The sequence below is a fragment of the Phaenicophaeus curvirostris genome, chromosome 2, assembly GCF_032191515.1.
Source record: "Phaenicophaeus curvirostris isolate KB17595 chromosome 2, BPBGC_Pcur_1.0, whole genome shotgun sequence".
NCBI lineage: Eukaryota > Metazoa > Chordata > Aves > Cuculiformes > Cuculidae > Phaenicophaeus > Phaenicophaeus curvirostris.
Window position 1 is genome coordinate 45,512,566 of NC_091393.1, and position 21,206 is coordinate 45,533,771.

At 39.1% G+C, this 21,206-nt stretch overlaps 1 protein-coding gene across 4 annotated transcripts in view; it reads left to right on the plus strand.

Annotated features, from left to right (window-relative positions):
- The window catches only part of L3MBTL3 (L3MBTL histone methyl-lysine binding protein 3), an 81,025-nt gene that overhangs the window by 7,936 nt on the left and 51,883 nt on the right, over window positions 1-21,206 (plus strand). For 3 of the 4 annotated variants that reach the window (XM_069851849.1, XM_069851850.1, XM_069851851.1), the window contains exons 2-5: window positions 2,086-2,197; window positions 16,500-16,611; window positions 18,769-18,928; window positions 19,929-20,095. In XM_069851849.1, the coding sequence (XP_069707950.1) occupies window positions 2,096-2,197; window positions 16,500-16,611; window positions 18,769-18,928; window positions 19,929-20,095 (541 nt within the window). In that variant the 5' untranslated portion in view covers window positions 2,086-2,095. The remainder of the gene's footprint in view (window positions 1-2,085; window positions 2,198-16,499; window positions 16,612-18,768; window positions 18,929-19,928; window positions 20,096-21,206) is intronic. The other variant, XM_069851852.1, reaches the window with a different exon arrangement.

The following is a 21,206-nucleotide window of genomic DNA, read 5'->3' on the forward strand; positions in this document are numbered from 1 at the left end:
AATGTATGGTTGTGTACATGCTCTTGGGTCAAACACAGATTGTAGAAGTTGTATTGTAGGAGCCTGCCCTGAGGTAGGGTGGTGGATTTTGTCTGGGAGTGATTTTAAAAGATAAGGTCTGTGGCTTTAGGGAATTTTACCTGTTCGCATTGAATTTGTTTAGATTTACTGACATATTTTAGAATTAGTTTTTGTACATTGGCAGAGTGGTTTTCAATGCTTTCTCACAGAGGATTACTGAAATTCGAGATGAAGGAGACACGTTGAATCGTGGTTGTTCTTACTTCAAACTTGTTATGTGAAATACACCAAGTTTTGTCAAAGAGCCTTCTGGGAACTCTGCCTGTTGCATGAAATAAAGGGAAATGCAGAAGCTCTTACCTTAAGCGGTGATTACTGACTGAAGTCCAGCTTTTGTCATCTTGTTGATAGTGTGCAGTGGCTGTAGTGTTATGAAAGTATTCATGGAGTAAGGGCTCGGTCAGGGTTTTGGAAAATTCTGCTGGAAATGAGGAGGAAACCAAGAAGTACAAGGGAGTCCACACTGTGGACCCAAAACCCCCTACAGCATCTGTGTGTAGTGGTGGGGTTACAGTAATGTGATTTTTTCTGATGGAAAAAATAAAAATTCATTTATTCTTCACGCAACAGAGTTAACTAGCTAAGTATTTTGCTCCTCATGCTTTCAGTAAAAAGCTTCTAGATTACTTAAGTTTACTTCTGCTTGGTTTGCATCGTTTTCTGTTATCTGTGAGTGAACAGATATCACTCAGTCTGGTTTTGTGAAAATTCCATAGATTTCCTGACAGTGTCAATCAATATTTGCAGATTTTGGGAGTGGGATCCAAGTTAGAAATAAGATTTTAGAAAACAAGATCAGGCACTGAGGAAGCTCTCTACCTATTTGGTTTTTAAATATTGACACTTGCAGCAAAAGTTTGCAGTATGCAAATGCAGTATGAGGTTTATGAAGTGTTTGTTACAAAGTTCATAAAATGTTAAGTTTGAAAAGGGGTGGGCTTCTGGTAACAGTTCCAAACAAAAGAGGGAGCTAATTTTGCTGCAATTTTTTTCAGCTACTAGACATAGCACAGAAGTTCTTCAGAAGGCAAATGAATGAGTCGTATTTCACATTGGACAAATAGTAAAAGAGGTGCCAGGCCATACATTTGAAGATGGCTGGTTTTGTAAGAAGTGGAAAGGAAGAAGTTGGTCGTAGTCACAACTGGCTGCTAGAAACATTTACCCTTCAGGGCAACTGATGCTGTCTTTGTGGCAGTGACAAGTGGTGGAGAAAAAGCCAGTGGCAAGTTTTATATACTTAGGTTGCTTGTGCAAATTATTTGGGATAGGATAAACTCTTGCTGTTGAAGAGGATGTTCAAATCCAGTATTTCTGAAGACAAATATTCTCTGCTTTCCTTTTACTGTTCTGTAACAGAGGGATCCAGTGAAATAAAGTCTTGCAAAACAGTAGTTTTCCCTGGTGTAAATGTGCTTCTCTGAATGTAAATAAATTTTACAAATTCAGATCAAATTTTTAGTGAAAGTGTATGGAAACAGACAAGGAATATTTGAGTGTCCTGAGTCAGACAGTGGAAATGAAAAGACAGTTTCAAATTAATTTTGAAGTTTTAATTTGAACTTTGGTGAAGCGTTCACATTAGCATGTTATTTAAGGAAAAGCAATTCTATTAATCAGTGCATAATGTATTTGTTATATGCACATGTACTCATGTCCTGCCTTGCCCTGAACAAATGTTTTTCTTAGGTGTACTTGAGGTATGTTTTCCCCATGTCAGTTTATTTGCAGTACAAAATTGTCCATTTCTTTCCAATGCAGCTTCATTGATAGCCTTCTAGTATATAAACCAAACAATATTCTTTAAGGTTTTCAAAAGATTTCCCCTTGTTTTGATTACATTACTATATATTATCATCATTGTCACCAGTTGTCCACATTGCTGGTGTTGAGGAAGTATTTGATATAAATCTGTGAAATGTGTTTGAAGAAATGGCTAGTGATGCAAGTGTTACATTTACAACATTTTCAGATAAAATCTTTTTCTTTGTTCATTTTTTTTAGTACACGCATCATGAATGAATCTGCCTCTAGTGGAAATGGCCAAGAGTTTGATGTATTTAGTGCTATGGACTGGAAGGATGGCATAGGTACTTTGCCAGGAAGTGACCTAAAGGTAAGATATGTCATTTTTTTAATAAGCAAAATAAAAACGTTAAATGCTGAAAGAATCCATTTCACAAGCTGCTGTGTAGGTATCTACTTTTATGAATAAAACATGAATCTGCAGCTCTTGAGTTAAGAGACTGTTGCCTGTTAGCTTTTAGCTCCGGAGTTTCTTGATTCAGTTTCTGGTGCTGGCATAGACAACTGTCATCCCCGTAGGAAGGCATAAATTAGCACTGCTTCGCTGTATAGACAAAAGTAATCAAGTGTACAAAATCCATACGAAATCTCAAAAGTTAAGTGTGAAAATTCAGTCCACTGAGAGCATTGTATTATTGTATCACTCAGAATTGTTGTACTGTCATTGATTCTCATGGTCTTATATTATTTCTTTTTATTTCTAAAAATAGTTTATTTTTGCTGTGCTTTTGTCATGTAGATGGCTAGAAAAATGAATAAAATGAGTGATGCCGAGCTTGATATAGTTTTGAAATTGAAGGATACTGGAATAATACTTCTAATGACGTTTTTCACACTGGTTGCATTTACTGGAGTAAATTCTAAGAATTTTGTTTTCAAATTATTTTATGTATTTTTTTTCTGGTACATTTTCCTGTGTTGTCGGAAGATGTCCTCTGCTGTGTCAGCTAAAAATACAGTTTCAATATTAGAAACTGTCTTGCACCCATTTCCTGTTGATTATAGTCAATATTTTCATGTCATTCAATTTGGGCTAGAACTGATGAGATTTTCTCATAGTTTGTTTTTTCAAAGGAATCTCAGAAGAAAATGTGTGTTTTAAAAAAGAACTTTATGTCCCTTGGTGCCTGATACAACTTCTGCTGTTGAATTAAAGAGTCAAATAAGTTTGAAATTTGGAATATAAATGTTGCAATTGTGGTTTTGTGTTTTTTGGGTTTTGTTGGTTTTGGGTTGGTTTTTTTGTTTTTTTTTAATCAAAGAACTATAGAACAGATGAACTGAATCATTTTATTTGGAAGGGCCCTCAGGACACCACCTCTGAGCACCCCAGACCTCAGGTTGCCTTTGATCAGGTTGCTCAGGGCCTCATCCAGTAAAGACTTGGTTGTCTCCAGGGCTGGAGATACCACAGTCTCTCTAGGCCACCTGTTCCAGCATTTGGTCACACTCGTAGAGACTTTTTCCTGTTATGGATACTTTATTGGAATTTCCCATTTCGCAGCTTGTGTCTGTTGCCCCCTGTCCTTTCACTATGCACACCTGATATGAACCTGGCTGTATCTCCTCTATAGCTTCCCATTAACTGCTGGAAGATGGCATTTCTTCTTAAGATCAAGCCAACAGTTTTGCTCAGCTTCTCCTTCCATGTCACCTGCTGCAGCCCCCGCTGTTTTGGTGGACGTCTACTCTATGTCAGTATCTTGTACTGGGTCCGGTAGTCCGCATGTGGTCTCATCAGTATTAAATAGAGGGGGATAATCAGTTCACTTGGCCTACTGGCTGCCTTCTTGCTAAAGCAGCCCTGGATGTTCGTGGCCACCTTTGCTGCCAGAGCACATTGATGACTCATGTTCAGCTCACAGGTCTTCTTCTCCAAAGCTGCTTTCAAATTGTCAGCCCGCAGGCTGCAGTGGGTGGCACACAGCTGTCCTGTCCCAGGTGCAGGGCCTAGCATGTGATTCGAGACCTTCATAGACCTTCATGAGATCTTAGCCCATTTCTCCTGCATTTTGAGGTCTTTCTGCATGGCCACCCTGCCCTTCAGTGTATCGGTCAGTCCTTCCAATTTGGTAATTTACTTTTGCTATCTGTATACACGCAGAAGTGTTTCTTGTTGCCCTTGCTAGTTTCTTGTCCAGCTGAGCTTTGGGTTTCCTAATTCCATCATTGTAAATTACAACAATATACCTTCTTATAGAACGTTTCCCCTATTTCACCTTCTGCTTACTTCCTTTTTCATTTGAACTAAGTTAGGAGTCCGTGTTGGCCTTCATCCATGTTTGCTTAACGTCTTGCGTATTGGCATACATCATTCTGGTGTGAAGTTCTTGGAGAGATATCCAGATTTCCCGGGCCTCATTACCCATTGAAACAGTCTCCTGTATGATCCTGCCAAGCAGATCTCTGAACAAGCTAAAATCTGCCTTTCCTGAAGTCCAGTGCTGCTATTTCAGTATTTGTTTTGCTCACTTCTTTCAGGATTTCAGACTCAACCATCTCATGGTTGCTGCTGCCAAGGCTGGCATCAGCCTCTGCTTTCTTGACTAGTTCTGTATTTTTTTTAAAGTCCAGGCTTTTAAAATTGATTTCTATTTTAATAAGTAACACTGTGTAAAAGGCAAAAATAATATTGAAATGTTTGAGGAATACAAATGAAACAATGCAGGAATGTCTAATAAACTCATACAGATTGCTGGTATGTGCTTTATTCAGTTCTGGTTACCCCATATCAGAAGAAAGAAAACTGTAGCATATGTTGGGTCATTAATTAGTAGAGGAATGAGAGAGCTTCCATACAAAGCAGAGGAAGGGACTGGAAGGTATAGCCTTGGATAACTTCAGGAAATCATGCAAGAAGATTTTTAACTATGTTGTGTTCAGGAAAGCATGAGTTTCAGTTTAAGGTTGCTCTTCTGCTTTTTTTTTTTTTTTATAATTTGGAAACAAACAGATGTTTGATTTTTGAACTGAGATTCTTGCTTTGATCCAGGCATTAGGGAAGGCACAGTCAGAGGTGTGATGGTGATGTACGGAGAATGATGGAAGATAAAGAGAGAATTGGCCAGGCAGTGCATTCTGATCTTTTTTTTATTTTCAAATGCAAAAGCAAGGGATTGCTGTACAGAATTGAAATAGAGCCATTCTAACACTGCTGAGGAAAGAATATTCTTTAACAGTGCAGTTAGCCTGAGGAGCTCACTGGACCAGGGAGAATCAAGACTCAGTGAAAGACAAGGAGTTTATATAGTTAACAAAACAATTTGAGTTGTTAGAATAATGAGGATTTTTAAGCTTTTGAGACAATGGTATCAGCTACTTTTTCAGGGCTTCTTCTAAAACCTGATGGCTGAAATACTGACTAATCCCTTGAAATATGATAATGGAAGACACGCTATGCTTTTTGCGGAATTCTCAGAATGGGGTTAACATTGATTGTTTACCTGAACTGTCCTCATAACAGAATATTTTAATACTGTGTCCCAAACCTGAAGAAAATGGCTTTATATAGCACATACTTCCTAAGCTCACGTGTGTCTTTCAAAAATTATAATAGACTTGTTCTGCTAAAGATATCAAAACATGGCCATGTATTTACATTGAAAAGCAATTGAAAAATCTGATTAAAAAGTGTACTATCAAGATGTACAAATCCAAAGATTCTACTTTTACAGTTTGATGATAGATTAGAGTGCCTGTTTTTTTATAAAAAAGAATAAGCAGTAACTGAACTATTAATTGCAGGCAATGTATTGCTTACATTTTCACATTTTGGTTTTTTGTCTTCATAAAATGTTGGAGAAAATTGTCTTTGAACACTCAGATTTGGTAAACTATACTGTATGAGAGCATTTTAAGTTAAAGGTATACCAAAATATTGAAATATTGCCTTTTAATCTAGAAGTTTGGGGGAGTTATCTACCTAAAGTCCTTCTTTTTAGTTTTGTGTGTTATATGGCATTTGCTTGTCTTTACTGTTTCATGATCATGGAATACTAGAATAGTTTGCATTGGAAGGGACCTTAAATATCATCCACTTCCAACCACCCTGCCATAGGTAGGGACACCTTGCACCAGACCAGGCTGCTCAAGGCTCCATCCAACCTGGCCTTGAATATTTCCAGTGATGGGGCATCCACAACATCGCTGGGCAACCTTGTCCAGTGTTCCAGAGGTTTCATGCTTATTTTTACATAGGTGCTTTTAAAGAAATCTCTTCTCTTTTGTGTTATGTTAATATCTGGCCTCAAATTATTGAACAAGCATGTTGAAGCAACCATCCTCTTTAAAAACCACTTCATTTTTGTGAATATAAGTTCCTCTGTGAACAACAGCTAGTAAATAACTTTTGTAAATAGTGTGAAGTGCTTGAGACATTTACAAATAACTTTTCTCAGTATTTCCTTATCATTGCTTAAATTTATTTTTCTTATGATAGAAGTAAAAACTAAGTCAGAAATAGGAAATGGCATGATTTCTGTTTATTACAAAGTCCTATGGGCAGTTTCATGCCTACTAGACTTCAGTGAGATAGGCTGCACCAGCAGGGAGGGGGCCCTCACTTCCCAGTCTGATCAAAACAAGGGAGCCAGATTAGATACCAGGACTCTGTTCTCGATCATGCTATGGTTTCTTTTGACTACACCTGTTTCCACATTGATAAATTCTGAAAATGTTCTTTTACTATGATTTTGTGCAGTATTAATCGTTATTTTGTCACCTGTATCTGAAGGCTGTGTAAACAGATTCTCATATAGATTTTGTTAAAACTCGTCAGCAATATTAGTCATAAAATAGTTAATACTTCCTGAACTCTGCTTTAAGCATGCTATGTAACAGATCAATAGTAAGCGGTTGTGGAAAATGCTAGAATTACAAATTATACAGGGGATAGGGAGAATTAAAAATTGTACAGTATGGTGCACCGAAGACTGAGAACAAAAATTTTAGTGTTGTATATTAGCTCTTTCAAGATGTTTAAATAAAACAGAAAACTTGAATTCCAGTAGAGTTTATAATAGTTTACAAATTACAAATGTCTTCATGTGGCAAGCAAAGTAATGTATGTTCATCTGAAAAACATCAGTGCTTACCAGTTACTCTGCATGGTGTGAATGTAAATGTGAAATAGTCTTTTTTTCCTCTTTTTTTTTTTTTTTTAAAATCTCTGTGCTGAGTACAGGCAGTAACACCATCACTTGAAGATTTAAATGTACTCATTAAATTGGAAAAGCTGTAATAATTTACAGTCACTTCCTACTGCAGTGATAGAAGTTTATGAAGTACTTCATAATGAGTTTTCTAGTGCTTGTGTTTGGAAAGTGAGCTGTTATTATACTGTCTGGACAGAATTTTGGTTGTTATTTCCAGCTTGCAAATTGCGCTTGAACAACAATAACAAAAAGATGATGAAGAAATTGATCGGTAAATAAAGTTGGGCAGCTAATATTGTAGGAAACCAACTATAATAGTGGAACAGGAATGGTGGAATAACGATCAGTGGTGTTTGGGTATTTCCACCGTCTCTATGAAGAAGGTAACAGTGAATCCGAGTGCTGTGTTTCTGGATGCATAGGTGCAGCAACTCAAAGCAGTAAAATGCATCTTACCACCTGCCTGTTTTGAGATTGTGTTCAAGCTTGCTTGAGATAATTAAGATTTTGAAAACAACTTTTTTTTTTTACTCACATGATTATATGTCAGAAACACCAGTAGTGTCTCAAGCAATAACTAACCACAGTGGTTTTTTACTGCAAAGGAAGCTGTTATATCACTGCCTTCACTGGAAAGGCATGATTCCAGAGAGAAGGTAGATCTCCTTCAGGGAAGCTGGTCAGCGTAGTGCAGGAAGGAGAAAGCAAGGCAGAATAGACTTTATGTGACTGTGTGCAACCCCAGCAGATGTACCTAATGGCTTTATCTTTTGCTTGTGGAAGTAACTTTTCTTCTGTTGCAATCTAATATAATTAATTAGTTCATGCTGTGCTTTATTGCCATAGATTTCTGGTTAAAACTTTGAAGTGGCATGAAATGGTTTTACCTTATTTAAGAAAAGAAGGACCAAAAAGGACATTTCACTACTAAAATTGTTATAACTTGCTATAACACCAAAGTCAAGAAATTCTGGAATTAGGTTTGCCTTTGAATCTGTAGTTAGGCTTCCTCTTGTGTAGTCATGGTAGAGTCTTCACTTAAGTGATCGCATGTCAATTGCTGTAGATGCTATTAGACTTTTATATAACTGGGAAGAGGATTTCAGGAAGGAAAAGAAATAGTTGGTTTGGTTTTTTGTTTGTTTTTTTTTTTTTATTATTATTAGTGTAGGTAAATCCCACACAGGAAAGCTTACTACTGCACTTGTTTCTACCACAGCCTTCCTGTGTGGTGCTGAACAATTCACTGGAACCAAAACTTTGGCAGGTTGCCAATAATTTTTTTGTCACTTGCTTGGGTTCCCCATGAGATATTAGCGTTTGGTATTTAGAAATATTCTGGCCAAAATAATTCGGAGCCAGGGCAGCTTTGTAGGTCAACTTCTGGATCAGTGAGCATCAGCTTGGCAGGCCTTGACTTCTGTCTCCATCACCAATTTATGTGTCATCCTAAGAAAGTCTGTTTAACTGCAATTTCCTACGCAAGTGGAGATAATAGGGCAGACTGAGTTTGTAGTGGAGAGAAATTATTGAGAAGCCCTCTGGTACTAGGTTACTTCCTGAGCACTCAGCATGGAGCAGAGGGAGTGGAAGAGCCTAAGGAGTGTTTCGAGAATAAAGTAGATAAACATTACTGTGAACAAGACTGAAATGTATGAGGATTTTGGTGAAGAAATATCTATCTCCCTTGCCGTGTTTTCTGATGGTACCTAAGCTTTTAGTTCAGACGTGAAGAGAAAATGTTCCTTTTTTTTTTTTTTAAGGTTGTAGTTTGTTAGTAGTTTGTTTCCTGCTTATGCCTAGCCACGTGGGAAAACTCTTTCCTTTTGGATGCAGTTTGTTCTCTATTCTTCATTACTTCAGGATTAGCCTGTTGCAGTGTTACTGAAGCATCTTAAAATTCAATCAAAGATTGCTTGAAGTGCTTGACTTTCCTGCTGATGGCATCATTTCAGTGAGAGGGGGCTCTGGCCTTTGTGATATCGAATTTAATCTTTACTGATTATGATTTAGGGAGCTCTAAATAGCCTGGGATCCTACTTAAATTGTCTTTTCCAGAGCAGGAGCAGGCAAGCAGGATCTCTCCTCGTCATTAAAGAGAGGTGCAGGGGTACATTCCCCTAGCTGTCTGCATCCCTGAAAGACTCAAAATTTTGTGACTAGGCAAGCATCACGGATCACATGATTACAGCGTGCTTTGAAATGAGCTGGGAGCAGCCTACTCAGAAGGATGAAGAGCTAGGAAGAGATATTTTTATTTTTTTTTGTAAGTTACTGAGAACAGAGGTTTTGTTTCAGGAATTACTTTGCATTGCATTGTAACAGTAATTGCTGGAGTGCCCAAAGCTTTTTTAGATACGTACTCTTTGTTATTTCAGTGGGGTTTTTTTAAAAGAAAATAAACAGTCATTCTGCTTTCAAACCATGTAGAGTAAATAAGACTGACTTTACCACTTGAAGAAAGAATATAAAAATACTCAACAGCTTCCTCATTTTCTGAGTGCTATCCAGCACCTGCCTGGGGCAGGGGTTCTTTGGAAAAAAAAAAGAGTATGTGATTATGCATGTGAAGACTGTATCTCAGAGTCTCACAGAATAGGAGAACGGTTGAATGGACAAGTTCTGGCATTTACTAACTTATTCAACTTAAAACAATATGTAAAAAATAACTTGTCATGTAGCAGGATATGGTTAGACAAAACAATGTCTACAGGTGATACCTTTGCTTTAAAGAGAGGAGGAGCTGTAAGGTGCCAGAAAGGCTCTGGTTTATCTGAGTAGTCATACTGAAATCACTGTGATTAAATTGTAATTAAAATCAAGAATTATGTTAACTGTGTGCTAACTGGAGATCTGAGTTTAGTTCTGTGACTTGTATCACTGAAGTGCTAGGTGTTGGTCCTCTTGACAGACTGCTGTGTAACTCTGCTACTTTTAGTTACTTCATAGGCATAAAGAGAACTTACTCAGTTTACTTTTGGTTTGGATAATATAAATCTTGTAGGTTTCTTCTGTGCTAGTCCACAATCACGCTGCTGTGGGCTCAAGATGAGTTTTGTACCTGAAGTTACTGTCAGAATGCAGCAGCAATTGTCTTTATTGGAATGAACTCTGTCCTTATCTTGCCCAGTAGATGGTAGTGTTGGCTGCTTTTTATAATATATTTTAAAGCTGAACACTAAGATGCATGTTTTTGTACTTTTTTTTGTCCTTTGCACTTCAGTGGTTCCTCTTTTTTCTTCCTTTTTATTTCTACCTGTTCTCCCAAATAATATTTTTACCAGCATAAAAAAGTTGCAGCTGGTATTCTGATGTGATCTTTCTAGGTACTGATGATATCTTGTATGTTCTAAGGGCACAACTAACAGCAAATGGACATAGTCTGATCTTTGTTGCTCTGAATTGGACACACGCAACAGTGAGGACTTAATTTGAAACTAAATTGTATGTATTCCTTCCCAATAGGTTTGAGCATTAATCTGTGCTATAGTAGACATTGCACATTGTTTGCAGATTTATTTATATTCTACGTGACAAAACACAGAGTATTTTTATGAAATGTGGGAGAACTGAAATCCTTACATAGAACTAGAGAGTGCCTTCCAGCCTGCATGATAACGCACAGAACTTCCAGTAGAAAGGGAAAGGTCCTAAAGCCAATGGAGGAAGGACAGCAGGAGTCTATCTCTGGTGTTATGCTTAATCATGCTTGCTGAGAAAAAGTGAATTTCCATAGCTGAACCTAGTATGTGATGGGCAAGGAATGTCAGGCTGGTCAAGAAGATGGAGCACCATTTTCATTAGAAGAGCAGAAGAACTTGCGCTTAGTCTAATAAAACTAAGTTTGAGGATACATAATTCCTTGCTTCAAATATATACCCAGAGAGTAAGTACTAAGATAGTAGAGCTAAGTAACCCATAGAGTAATGTTGGATTATGAACAAATAGGTATAAAATGATTATAAATAGATGTAAATGGAAAGTTAGAAGGTTTTTTTGAGAAAGAAGTTCAGGAATGGGCTTTGTATAGAAAATCTGGCCGTTTCTCCATTGCAGCTGAAACATTTATGAAATACTTTGTGTGATACTGTTGCCTGCAATAAACACAGGCTTTGTCTCAGTGACTGATGATGCTTGTTCCACTCCTGTGTAAATTTTAATGCAATTTTAATTCTAAAAAAATGTTTATTGGTAGTCATTTCAATGCCTGTAGAAGAACTTAGCATGTGGACAGACAGAAATGGTTCAGAAAGTATTTATAATGTTTGATTATTATTTATTTAAGCCTTGATTTCCTTCACTGTGTTCTTTATTTGTTGAATAAATATTTAAATATTCCTGGGGATTAAATTAACAGTCATATAAGCTGAAATTCTGGTATATCAGGGCATTGTTTACCAAGAATGTGAAAATGTATCTCAGCTCTAAGTGGAAGGAATCTCTAATAACGTTTTCATGGAAGGAGCTGTTTAATTCCTCTTTGATGCTCATGGAAACTTTTTAACAAGGCAGCTAAGTAAGTTCTAAGTATACTTTCCCACTAACAGTTGGACCAATCCTGCCAACTCAGTTTATGATATGTTTGTATTAAAAGAACTGCACTAACTTGAAAAGGACTATTTTTGCCCTTGTTGCTCCCCTGTACGTGAAACTTTGAACATTAAATTTTCTTGGGTCGTTCCGTCTGAGTACAAACCCAGGAGCTAGAGGAGCATAATGAGGCTCCCGTGATCCAAGAGGAGGTGGTCAGAGCCTTGCTAGCCCAACTAGACACCCACAAGTCTATGGGGCCGGATGGGATTCACCCTAGGGTATTGAAGGAGCTGGTGGATGTGCTGGCCAAACCCCTTTCCATCATCTTCCAGCAGTCCTGGAAGACTGGGGAAGTCCCACTGGACTGGAGGCTGGCTGATGTTGTGCCCATCTACAAGAAGGGTCGCAGGGAGGACCCAGGGAACTACAGGCCTGTCAGTCTGACCTCAGTGCCAGGGAAAGTCATGGAACAGGTGATCTTGAGTGCTATCATGAAGCACATGCAAGAGAACCGGGTGATCAGGCCCAGTCAACATGGGTTCACAAAAGGCAGGTCTTGCCAAACTAACCTGATTGCCTTGTATGACAAAGTGACTCGGCTGCTGGATGAGGGAAAGGCTGTGGATGTGGTCTTCCTGGACTTCAGTAAAGCCTTTGACACAGTTTCTCACAGCATTCTGCTTGAGAAACTGTCAGCCTCTGGCCTGGACAGGCGCACACTCTCCTGGGTGGAAAACTGGTTGGATGGCTGGGCCCAGAGAGTGGTGGGAAATGGTGTGAAATCCAGCTGGAGGCCAGTGACAAGTGGGGTTCCCCAGGGCTCAGTGCTGGGTCCAGCCCTGCTGAATGTCTTTATCAGTGACCTGGATGAAGGCATTGAGTGCACCCTTAGCAAGTTTGCGGACGACACTAAGCTGGGTGGAAGTGTGGATCTGCTGGAGGGTAGGGAGGCTCTGCAAAGGGATCTGAACAGGCTGGACCGCTGGGCAGAGTCCAATGGCATGAGGTTTAACAAGGCCAAATGCCGGGTCCTGCACTTGGGGCACAACAACCCTGTGCAGTGCTACAGACTAGGAGAAGTCTGTCTAGAAAGCTGCCTGGAGGAGAGGGACCTGGGGGTGTTGGTTGACAGCGACTGAATATGAGCCAGCAGTGTGCCCAGGTGGCCAAGAAGGCCAATGGCATCTTGGCTTGTATCAGAAACAGCGTGACCAGCAGGTCCAGGGAGGTTATTCTCCCTCTGTACTCGGCACTGGTGAGACCGCTCCTTGAATCCTGTGTTCAGTTCTGGGCCCCTCACCACAAGAAGGATGTTGAGGCTCTGGAGAGAGTCCAGAGAAGAACAACAAAGCTGGTGAAGGGGCTGGAGAACAGGCCTTATGAGGAGCGGCTGAGAGAGCTGGGGTTGTTTGGCCTGGAGGAGAGGAGGCTGAGGGGAGACCTCATTGCTCTCTACAACTACCTGAAAGGACGTTGTAGAGAGGAGGGTGCTGGCCTCTTCTCCCAAGTGACAGGGGACAGGACAAGAGGGAATGGCCTCAAGCTCCGCCAGGGGAGATTTAGGCTGGACATTAGGAAAAAATTTTTCACAGAAAGGGTCATTGGGCACTGGAACAGGCTGCCCAGGGAGGTGGTTGAGTCACCTTCCCTGGAGGTGTTTAAGGCACGGGTGGACGAGGTGCTAAGGGGCATGGTTTAGTGTTTGATAGGAATGGTTGGACTCGATGATCCGGTGGGTCTCTTCCAACCTGGTTATTCTATGATTCTATGATTCTATCCAAATGTTATATTTATTTCTTTTTATCTAACTTTGGATTCAATCATAAAAGCTATTGAGATTTCTTTCTCCTCTTCTTTGTCTTCTGATCTTTTAAGACCATTGGCTCCATTAGGTGGGATAGAGAATTGTCTTCTTAAGAGTTTACTTAAAATTTGCAAACAGGCATTTGACAGAAGTCAAGTGCTTTAAATTATAAAGCTTGTTGTATATGATTCATTGTCTTTTAATTGCTTTTTTATCAATGGGAATTTTACTATTCACTTTAATGAAGACAGTTTTAAGGAAAATCCCTTCGTCAATCCCTTCATCCAGTGCAAACTTATATATTTACTTAAGGAGTCTCTGACTTAAAAACAAATTTTTACTTCTCAGAAAGCTGTGGATCCATCCTCAGGAGTTAGCTCAATGGCACTGTTTCCTTCCCTTTGTATCACCTGCGATGAACTTCCAGACTGTCAAGACACCTGAGGAATTATATAGGAGGACTTCTCTTTAGCCTGAATCACCAAAAACAGATGAAATATTATGACAGAACCTTTACCTGTAGTTTGCCTACTTGCTAAGTAGAAGACGCTTACGGAAGTGTTGAATTTTTTCATAGACACATAAACCACCATTAATGTAGATCCCTTTTTGTCATAATTCCAACAGTAGACTTGAGTTGGCGTGTTGCTCTGCCAGCTCTTAATTCTGTGTTGGCTTTATGCAGCATACTGATTTGTACATCTATCTGCTCATCCTGTTTTTAAGCAATTAACCTCTGTTCTTAAGTTTTTCATTGCGAAAACCAGAGTACAACTCCCCAGCTTTGAGGCTTTTTCCTAGTTAGCTTTGGAGACCTCAGCGTGCACAGTAATGCTGAAGCTGTAGCTGGGGAAGCAGTGAGTGAAAGCAGACATAACTGCTTCAGGTTTGCATCCGAACAAGGGCTGTATACTTCTAACACTGGTAAAGTAGGAGGCTGCAGGAAAAAACAGGAGGCATGGAGGTCAGATGAGGCAGCTGGGCCTGCAGTGCTGTTGTGCTGTCTGGCGTGCAATGGCAGCAGCAAGTGGTTAACCTCCATTGCTGAGCCCATCTTTGTGTGGTGGCCCAACTGTTGAAGAGCTGCCTCTGTACCGGTTTGGTTCTTCTGGCCGTGAACAGCCTCCAGCGAAGTGGTAGCTGGGAGCAGCCTTCTCTGTAGCCGTCTGTCTTTCATCGTTTGATGGCAGTCAGCCCGCTGAAGCCAGAAGGGCTGGCAGGTTGCTGCAGTAGCTAGGGTGATCTCCTTGCATACCACAGGAGGTGCCAGTGGAGGAATATGTGGACAGTGTCAGGGCTGGAACATCAATCAGATCATAAAGAAATATTCCAGGTATTAATTGGACTGTTCAGAAGTACCTTTGGTGTGCAGATGTTCTGGCTGGTACTGTATGAAGGTGCAAGAGAATATTTCCAGAAGTTGGTTAGTAACCTCCCTGTGACCTGTCAGTTGCTTGGCTTCATCAACGTGTTTTAGTCTGTGCTCGCAGCCTGCTCGCTGAGCCAGCTGTTGCAGAGTTAGAGCTCTTGGAAGCAAGGAAGGTTTTCCCTCTGGCTTTCACCTGTTGCAGAGGCAGCAAAGCACTAATAGCAAAAATGAGCTTAACCAAAATAGGAACCAAGCTGGGTGCATAAGTCAGCTGTAAAACACAAAGATCCTCTTCGGAGTGGTAGCTTCAGTGCTTTTCTCTGGGTGAAACAGCATGAGTATCTGTCTATAGATTGAAGTATGAGCACGTTGGCATTGCTGCATGTGTTTGCCTTTCAAAGCTGAACTCCTGGTCTTTCAGTCCAGACGGATTTATCAGCAGTTTATCCACAGTTGTTTATCTGTTGTGAGCGTAGTTTATTGCAAATAAAAAACTTGGCTCCAGAAGTCTTTCTGCTGTGTGAGGTCCTCTGTTTTTTCCTCTCCCTCCCCTCAGCTTATTATTTCTCAGCTGCTTACATTCCTTAGGACCTGGTGACTCTGCAAATGCTGAGGTTTGAAGGACTGTATTAGTGAAAGCACACTCTCGCTGTGTCTGCGTCATGGAGCTCACCTTTGCTTTAAGTCAGAGGCTTGTTTTTGGTACTGTACCATAGCAGGATCCAAAGTAAATGTGCAGCTTCCAGAGGCACAGAGATCAATGTAGTGCTAGGCCATTGTTCATCATCTAATTTTCCCAAGTTAAAGTTGTCTGACTAGAGAACCAGAATTAGTCTTCATGCTAGTGCCCTGGAGGAATATTCTTGCAGTTAGGTGCTGAAGACCTTTGAAAGACTCTCTCAGGTGTAATTTTTTTCTCTGTTGGTGAGAGCGCTTCACTGTTGGAGACCTGTCCTCAGTGGCAAAACTTGGAGAGTTACATCACTTTGCTGTTCGGAGCAGACATCAGGGACAAAACGGTACCTTGAGTTCAATGCGAGTAACCAGCTGGGCCTGAAAACCACATAGTGACTGGGAAGCTGAAGTTTATTTTCATCTGGTAGCACCGTAATCATTATGGCATTTGGAAGACGTTTTTCTGCTGGCAGCAGGATAGATATAACTCCTGGTGCTCTTGTGTAAGCACAGCATGCGGGGTATTTTTGAGCCTTGCTTCTGGCTGACAGTAATATCACGTTCAGCGTGTAATTAAACAGCTCATAAACTGCCTTCAGATGTTTGTTTATGTGCACTTTACAGTACTGTGTTTTCAAAGGATACTGAAATTTTGTATTCTGTGAGGCATTTGTATTTGACGTTCAGTTCCCTTTTCCTCAACAAAAATACTCTGACTGGAGTGCATTATTTTGCTGGCAATGAAAAGCATATGGTTAGGAGATTTTCTTATGAATTTCTGTTACTGATTTTTTTTATTCTCATGTATAAGTTAGATAACAATCTGCATGTGGAGGCATCTGCGTCAATATCTATTGCAAATTAATATTTTTTCGGTAACAAAATGAGTTTGCGTTTTGCTTGATAAAAAAAAAGAAAGGGTTGTTTCCAGTTCCTTGAGGATAAGCAGAAACATATAGAAACTAGGAAACATGGGAAGGGCACCATGTAAAAACAGTCTTGATGAATACAAGAAGATATCCTGAAAGAATATTAGTAAATTAATACTATACTCTATGCCATTTGTTTTTCCTTATAGTTCAGAGTGAATGAATTTGGGGCCCTGGAAGTGATTACAGATGAAACTGAGATGGAAAGTGTTAAAAAGGCAACTGCTACCACAACCTGGATGGTTCCAACTGCTCAAGAAGGTCAGTTACAATGCAATAAACGTTTTCTATGGTAGATTGTATTTTGTTTAATGTATCGGTTTTTCTTAAAGATTGCCCCCCCAAAGCAACCCTAAATATTTGCATTAAGACACAGAGTATCTCTGATGAAATTACTTGTTCCTTGGGGTATGAATAACTATGAACGTAAATGCATTTTAAGTTTAAAGGAAATAATTCTACTGTTAAACATCTGAAGTTCAATTATAGCCACAATTTTTTCTAACGGTATTTTTTTCTATGTTTAGAATCAGTACTTTCCCTCTACTTATTCTGCAGAGTAGTTAGTTTATTTATTTAAACTATTGAGCACTTTTTACATGTTATTTTTGTTGAGCTGATTCTTTAGACTGCCCACAGACTACTAACTGCCTACAGTTCATTTGGGACTGAAGTACTGCACATTGTAAACTGCTTTTGCGTGATCCTGGCTGCTGCTCAGCTGCTGCTGCTGATGTCAGTGTACATCTGCACGGTTGCCTTGCTCCTGCTGACTGTGCTTTTTTACAGTATTAAAATTCATGTGTAGTAACTCTTTATCTTTAATTACAAAATGCTAATAGTTGTATTTGTCTACTAAATAAGGTGATTCCTAGATTCAAAATGCTGATGTAAGGAAACACGTTTTTTTTCCAAGGAAAGTTGTTTTACAAGGTCATAAATTCTGAAAATTTTGATACACTGACTCCATCAATAGCAAGGTAGCATGAAAGAATATCAAACCCAGTTTTGTGATCACTTAGGACTGTTGAGTATTTTTTCCTTATCGATAGTATATTTTATAAGTTTTCTTTTAAAATATGTGTTCTGTAAGTCCTTTGAAAAGTAGACTTCAAAATTTTGGTTTAATAAAATTCTCCTTTGATACCCCACCACCCCTAGGTCTTAATTGTTGTGTGACTTTTGTGAATAGGTGAAATATTTACATCAGTGGGAGAGTAGTTTGGGCCTCAGCTACTCTTTTCTGTAAGTCTATCTCCAAGTCAATGATAGTTATTCAAGATTCAAATCTGTGATGATTTGAGTGGCAGCAGTGCAGTAGCGTAGTAGCACAACAGGTTTTCTTCTTATACTGAGAGATCACAGATATCTGCAGTAAAGCATACAACTTCATCCCCTACAGTCTAATAAACCTGAAAAAAAAATGTGGCTACTGAATTAAAGAGCATTCGTAGAAGCATAAGCATACCAAGTAAGCATCCTTCTACTACCTTACATTGTCCTTGATTAATTTTATATTCCCCAAAGATAAAAATATTTCTATTTTCCGTTGTGAGAGGAAGTAGTTATTCTAAAGTGTCAATAACACTGGAGTGTAAATGTAGCATGTAAATTATGTATTTTTCTAGTGGAGGTAGTCTGCACACAAGAGTTCATTTGACTTTGCTTTCAAAGACAGCACAGTGCTCAAGCGAAAGAGTTTGTGACTTGAAGTTTGGCTTTTGGGATGTGCAAAGTCAATGACCTGCTCTAGAAGCTGGAGAACTTGACAGTGCTTCGTACTAGCCTGTTAATGAAAGAAATGGCATCCACTCCTAGGCTACACACCTCTTGTGGGGAAATTGTAACTTAGGATGAGTGAGTAAGTTGGTATTTGAAGGTTTATTTGTTACACATTAGTGTGTTTTTGCTTCTGGGATACCTCAGGCAGGTTGATCAATAGCTACTACTGTGAGAGACTGGAGAATGTTGTCAGTGATTTACTTCCAGAAATAAGGTCACCTATTGAAAGATGACTCCTTCCCAAAACTTTTTCCCAAATGACCCTGTCTCTAGGTCAAAAATGAGGCATGCCAGCACAAGATAAGGTGATGGACTCCATGAAGTGATAACTCTGTGGGCAGTCAAGGCAGTGCCCATCACTAAATTCACTCCTTCCATGAATAGCCACAGCCAGAAATGTTGGCGTGCTGCTGATGACAGAAGCATGAAATTGGTGGATTCCTCTCTCTTATGTTGCAATATGAAAACCCACCTTGCTGGCTAGAAATACACATGCCATACAGGTACTAACTCCCAGTTTTGTATTCTAACAAGAGTGACGTGACTTCCATTCTTCTGTTTGTTTGGCAAGGCATGTTGAGGATGGTTGCAAGTGTATCACCTCTACTTAAGCGAGTTACTTTTTTCACTCTGCAGCCTTTTCAGAAAAGACGGGGATCCCCACAAGGTTGAAGGAAACTGCAAAAATGGATGGACTTGTTTTCTGTGAAAACTGTTACAGCTATGGTACCGTAGAAGACTTTGTTCCTGAAGGGAAATTTTGCAGCCAGAGATGTGCCCAGCAAGTGAAAAACAAGTAGGTGCTATTGTAAAGCATAGAAACAATGAATTTGGCATAAATGCAGTGTGAAATAAAAATGATGGGATAGAACATTAGTAGTGGGGCAAAGGGATATAGTAAGTAGCTGTGTTTTTTTGAGTCTTCATTCATTTATTATATTCTTTCTTGTAAATGCATTGACACTGTTTGGTTTTGTCTTAACACTGATGTTGAAAGCAGTCTTTTTTGCTGTGTTTGCTGTGTTCTGCTGTCGGAGGCAAGTGGTAAAATCTATGGGATGCATGAATCAGTGTCAGACTTCCACCCTGTTTCATAATCATTGGAATTGTGATAATCAGTAATAAGATGGTTGGTGTGGTAAGTTAATTATAATTAAGTGCAAGTGCTGTGTTACAGGTGACAGTGAGTGAAAACATGACCATATTGTAGTTTCTCAGTTCCTTTCCTTTTGGCTAGTCCAGTTCATCTCATCTTAAAAGAAGGTTTGTGTTAGTATGTCTATTCTGTATTGCATGCTATCACGTTATGGCAGATTTTAACATGTATGATTTCATGCTTTTTTTTTTCATTTTTAGCTATTTACTTCAAATTTTTCTGTTCTGATTGCTTGTTTAGCAATTTGTACAGTTACATACTGCTTTCTCCAACAGGATTTGTCAGTCTTAACAATTACCCTTGCTTTCCTTTCTGTAAATTGCCCTGCAATCCTAAACATTTCACAGTTTGCTTCTCTGTGAGACTTGATGGTACATGGGAAAAGAAAGACTGTTTAAAACATGCAGAACTTGTTCAGTGTAAGCTGACAGCTTTCCTTTTGCAATTGCTATTGTGTGTATTTTCAGAGTAATTCTTTTGACAGATGTAATTTTCAGTAGTCTTTCTAAGAATATACTTGGTAAAATACCCAGGGACCAACAAACACTTGACCTTCAGATTTACTCCTTTTTGACTTATTTTATGAACATGAGAAGTGAAATAATACTTGCTTTGTATCGTTTTGTTGGTTTTGTAATAGAGAACCAAAGGAGGAAAAGCCCAGCATGGAATGCAATGGGGAAGATGATTCCAAAGGCATTAGGAAAAGAAAAGCGAAGTTACCTCTCAAAGAAGAGTCCAGGGATAATGGGGAGAAGAAAGAGAATCCTGATGAAACTGTTAGTATGCATCATAAACCTATTCTGCAGATATTTCAGTGGGTGTTCTGCTTTATATTGTGGTGTCAGTAACTTCATCAGTATAAAGAGAAATCGTGACGTCACTCTATCAGAGCCACCATAAGTAGTTGGCTCACTTAGCAGTTTAATTACGCCTCATGAGTAAATTGTAATTATTGACAATGAACTGATAAGAGCTGATTTTTATCTCTTTTCCTTTCTTAAGAACAGAACAAAAAGGATTTAAAGGAAGATGATACCAAATTAGACTTCCTGTGTCTTCAGTGTAGGAGTACATATCTTTCAACACCTGTTACTTTGCCACTCTGCACATGAATAAATGACTATAGACTAATAATTTATTTACAAAGAAAGCTATATTGCTGTTAATAAGAGAAGACTTTTGATATTTTTAGTGTAATTTGCCATAGAAAATCATACCTAAAGATTTGGGTTTGTTTTGTGTTTCAGTGTAATGTGTTTATTTTTTTTCTTTTTGGATTTATTTTTCATTTTAAAATAAACTTAACAGAGAACCTTCCCTTAAGGTTTGTTCTCCTGTAATATTTATTTTCTTCCCAATAGCTGTGACATTCCTGGGAGGAGAACAGTTTTGAGCAAGAAGGGGAGAGCTCTGCCAAATTATCAAAAAGCTGAAGACACTAGAGTTGTCAGAAGGGAATTTGTAGCGCTGAATGTTGCAGTATCTTAGGCAAAAGTCAGGGGGCACCTTCTTTGGCTCCGTGCATGTGTCTTCTCAGATGAATTCTTATTCTGTTCATCGGTTCAGGTTCTCATCAGTGCCATTTTGTGTTTAGTAAAGCAATTGTACATTTGAAAAAAGCAGACTACGGATGTGAGAGGTTTTCCTTTACATTATTTTGGAAGCATGAACATATCAAAGATACTGCTATTTATCTCTGGCTCAATCAGACCTGGCATAGGCTTCATGATCTATCCGCAGCATAAATAAGGCTGTGAGAGTCCTCTTCTTTGTCATTTTCACCATGTTGGCTGTGATTGTCACTGATGACTTGCTTTGTTTTTATTAGACATCTGCAGCTTTGTTTGATACAGCAGAGAGCTATGTTAGTAGCCATTTACTTGAAGTCGGAGTTAAACGTTGGGTTTTTTACTGT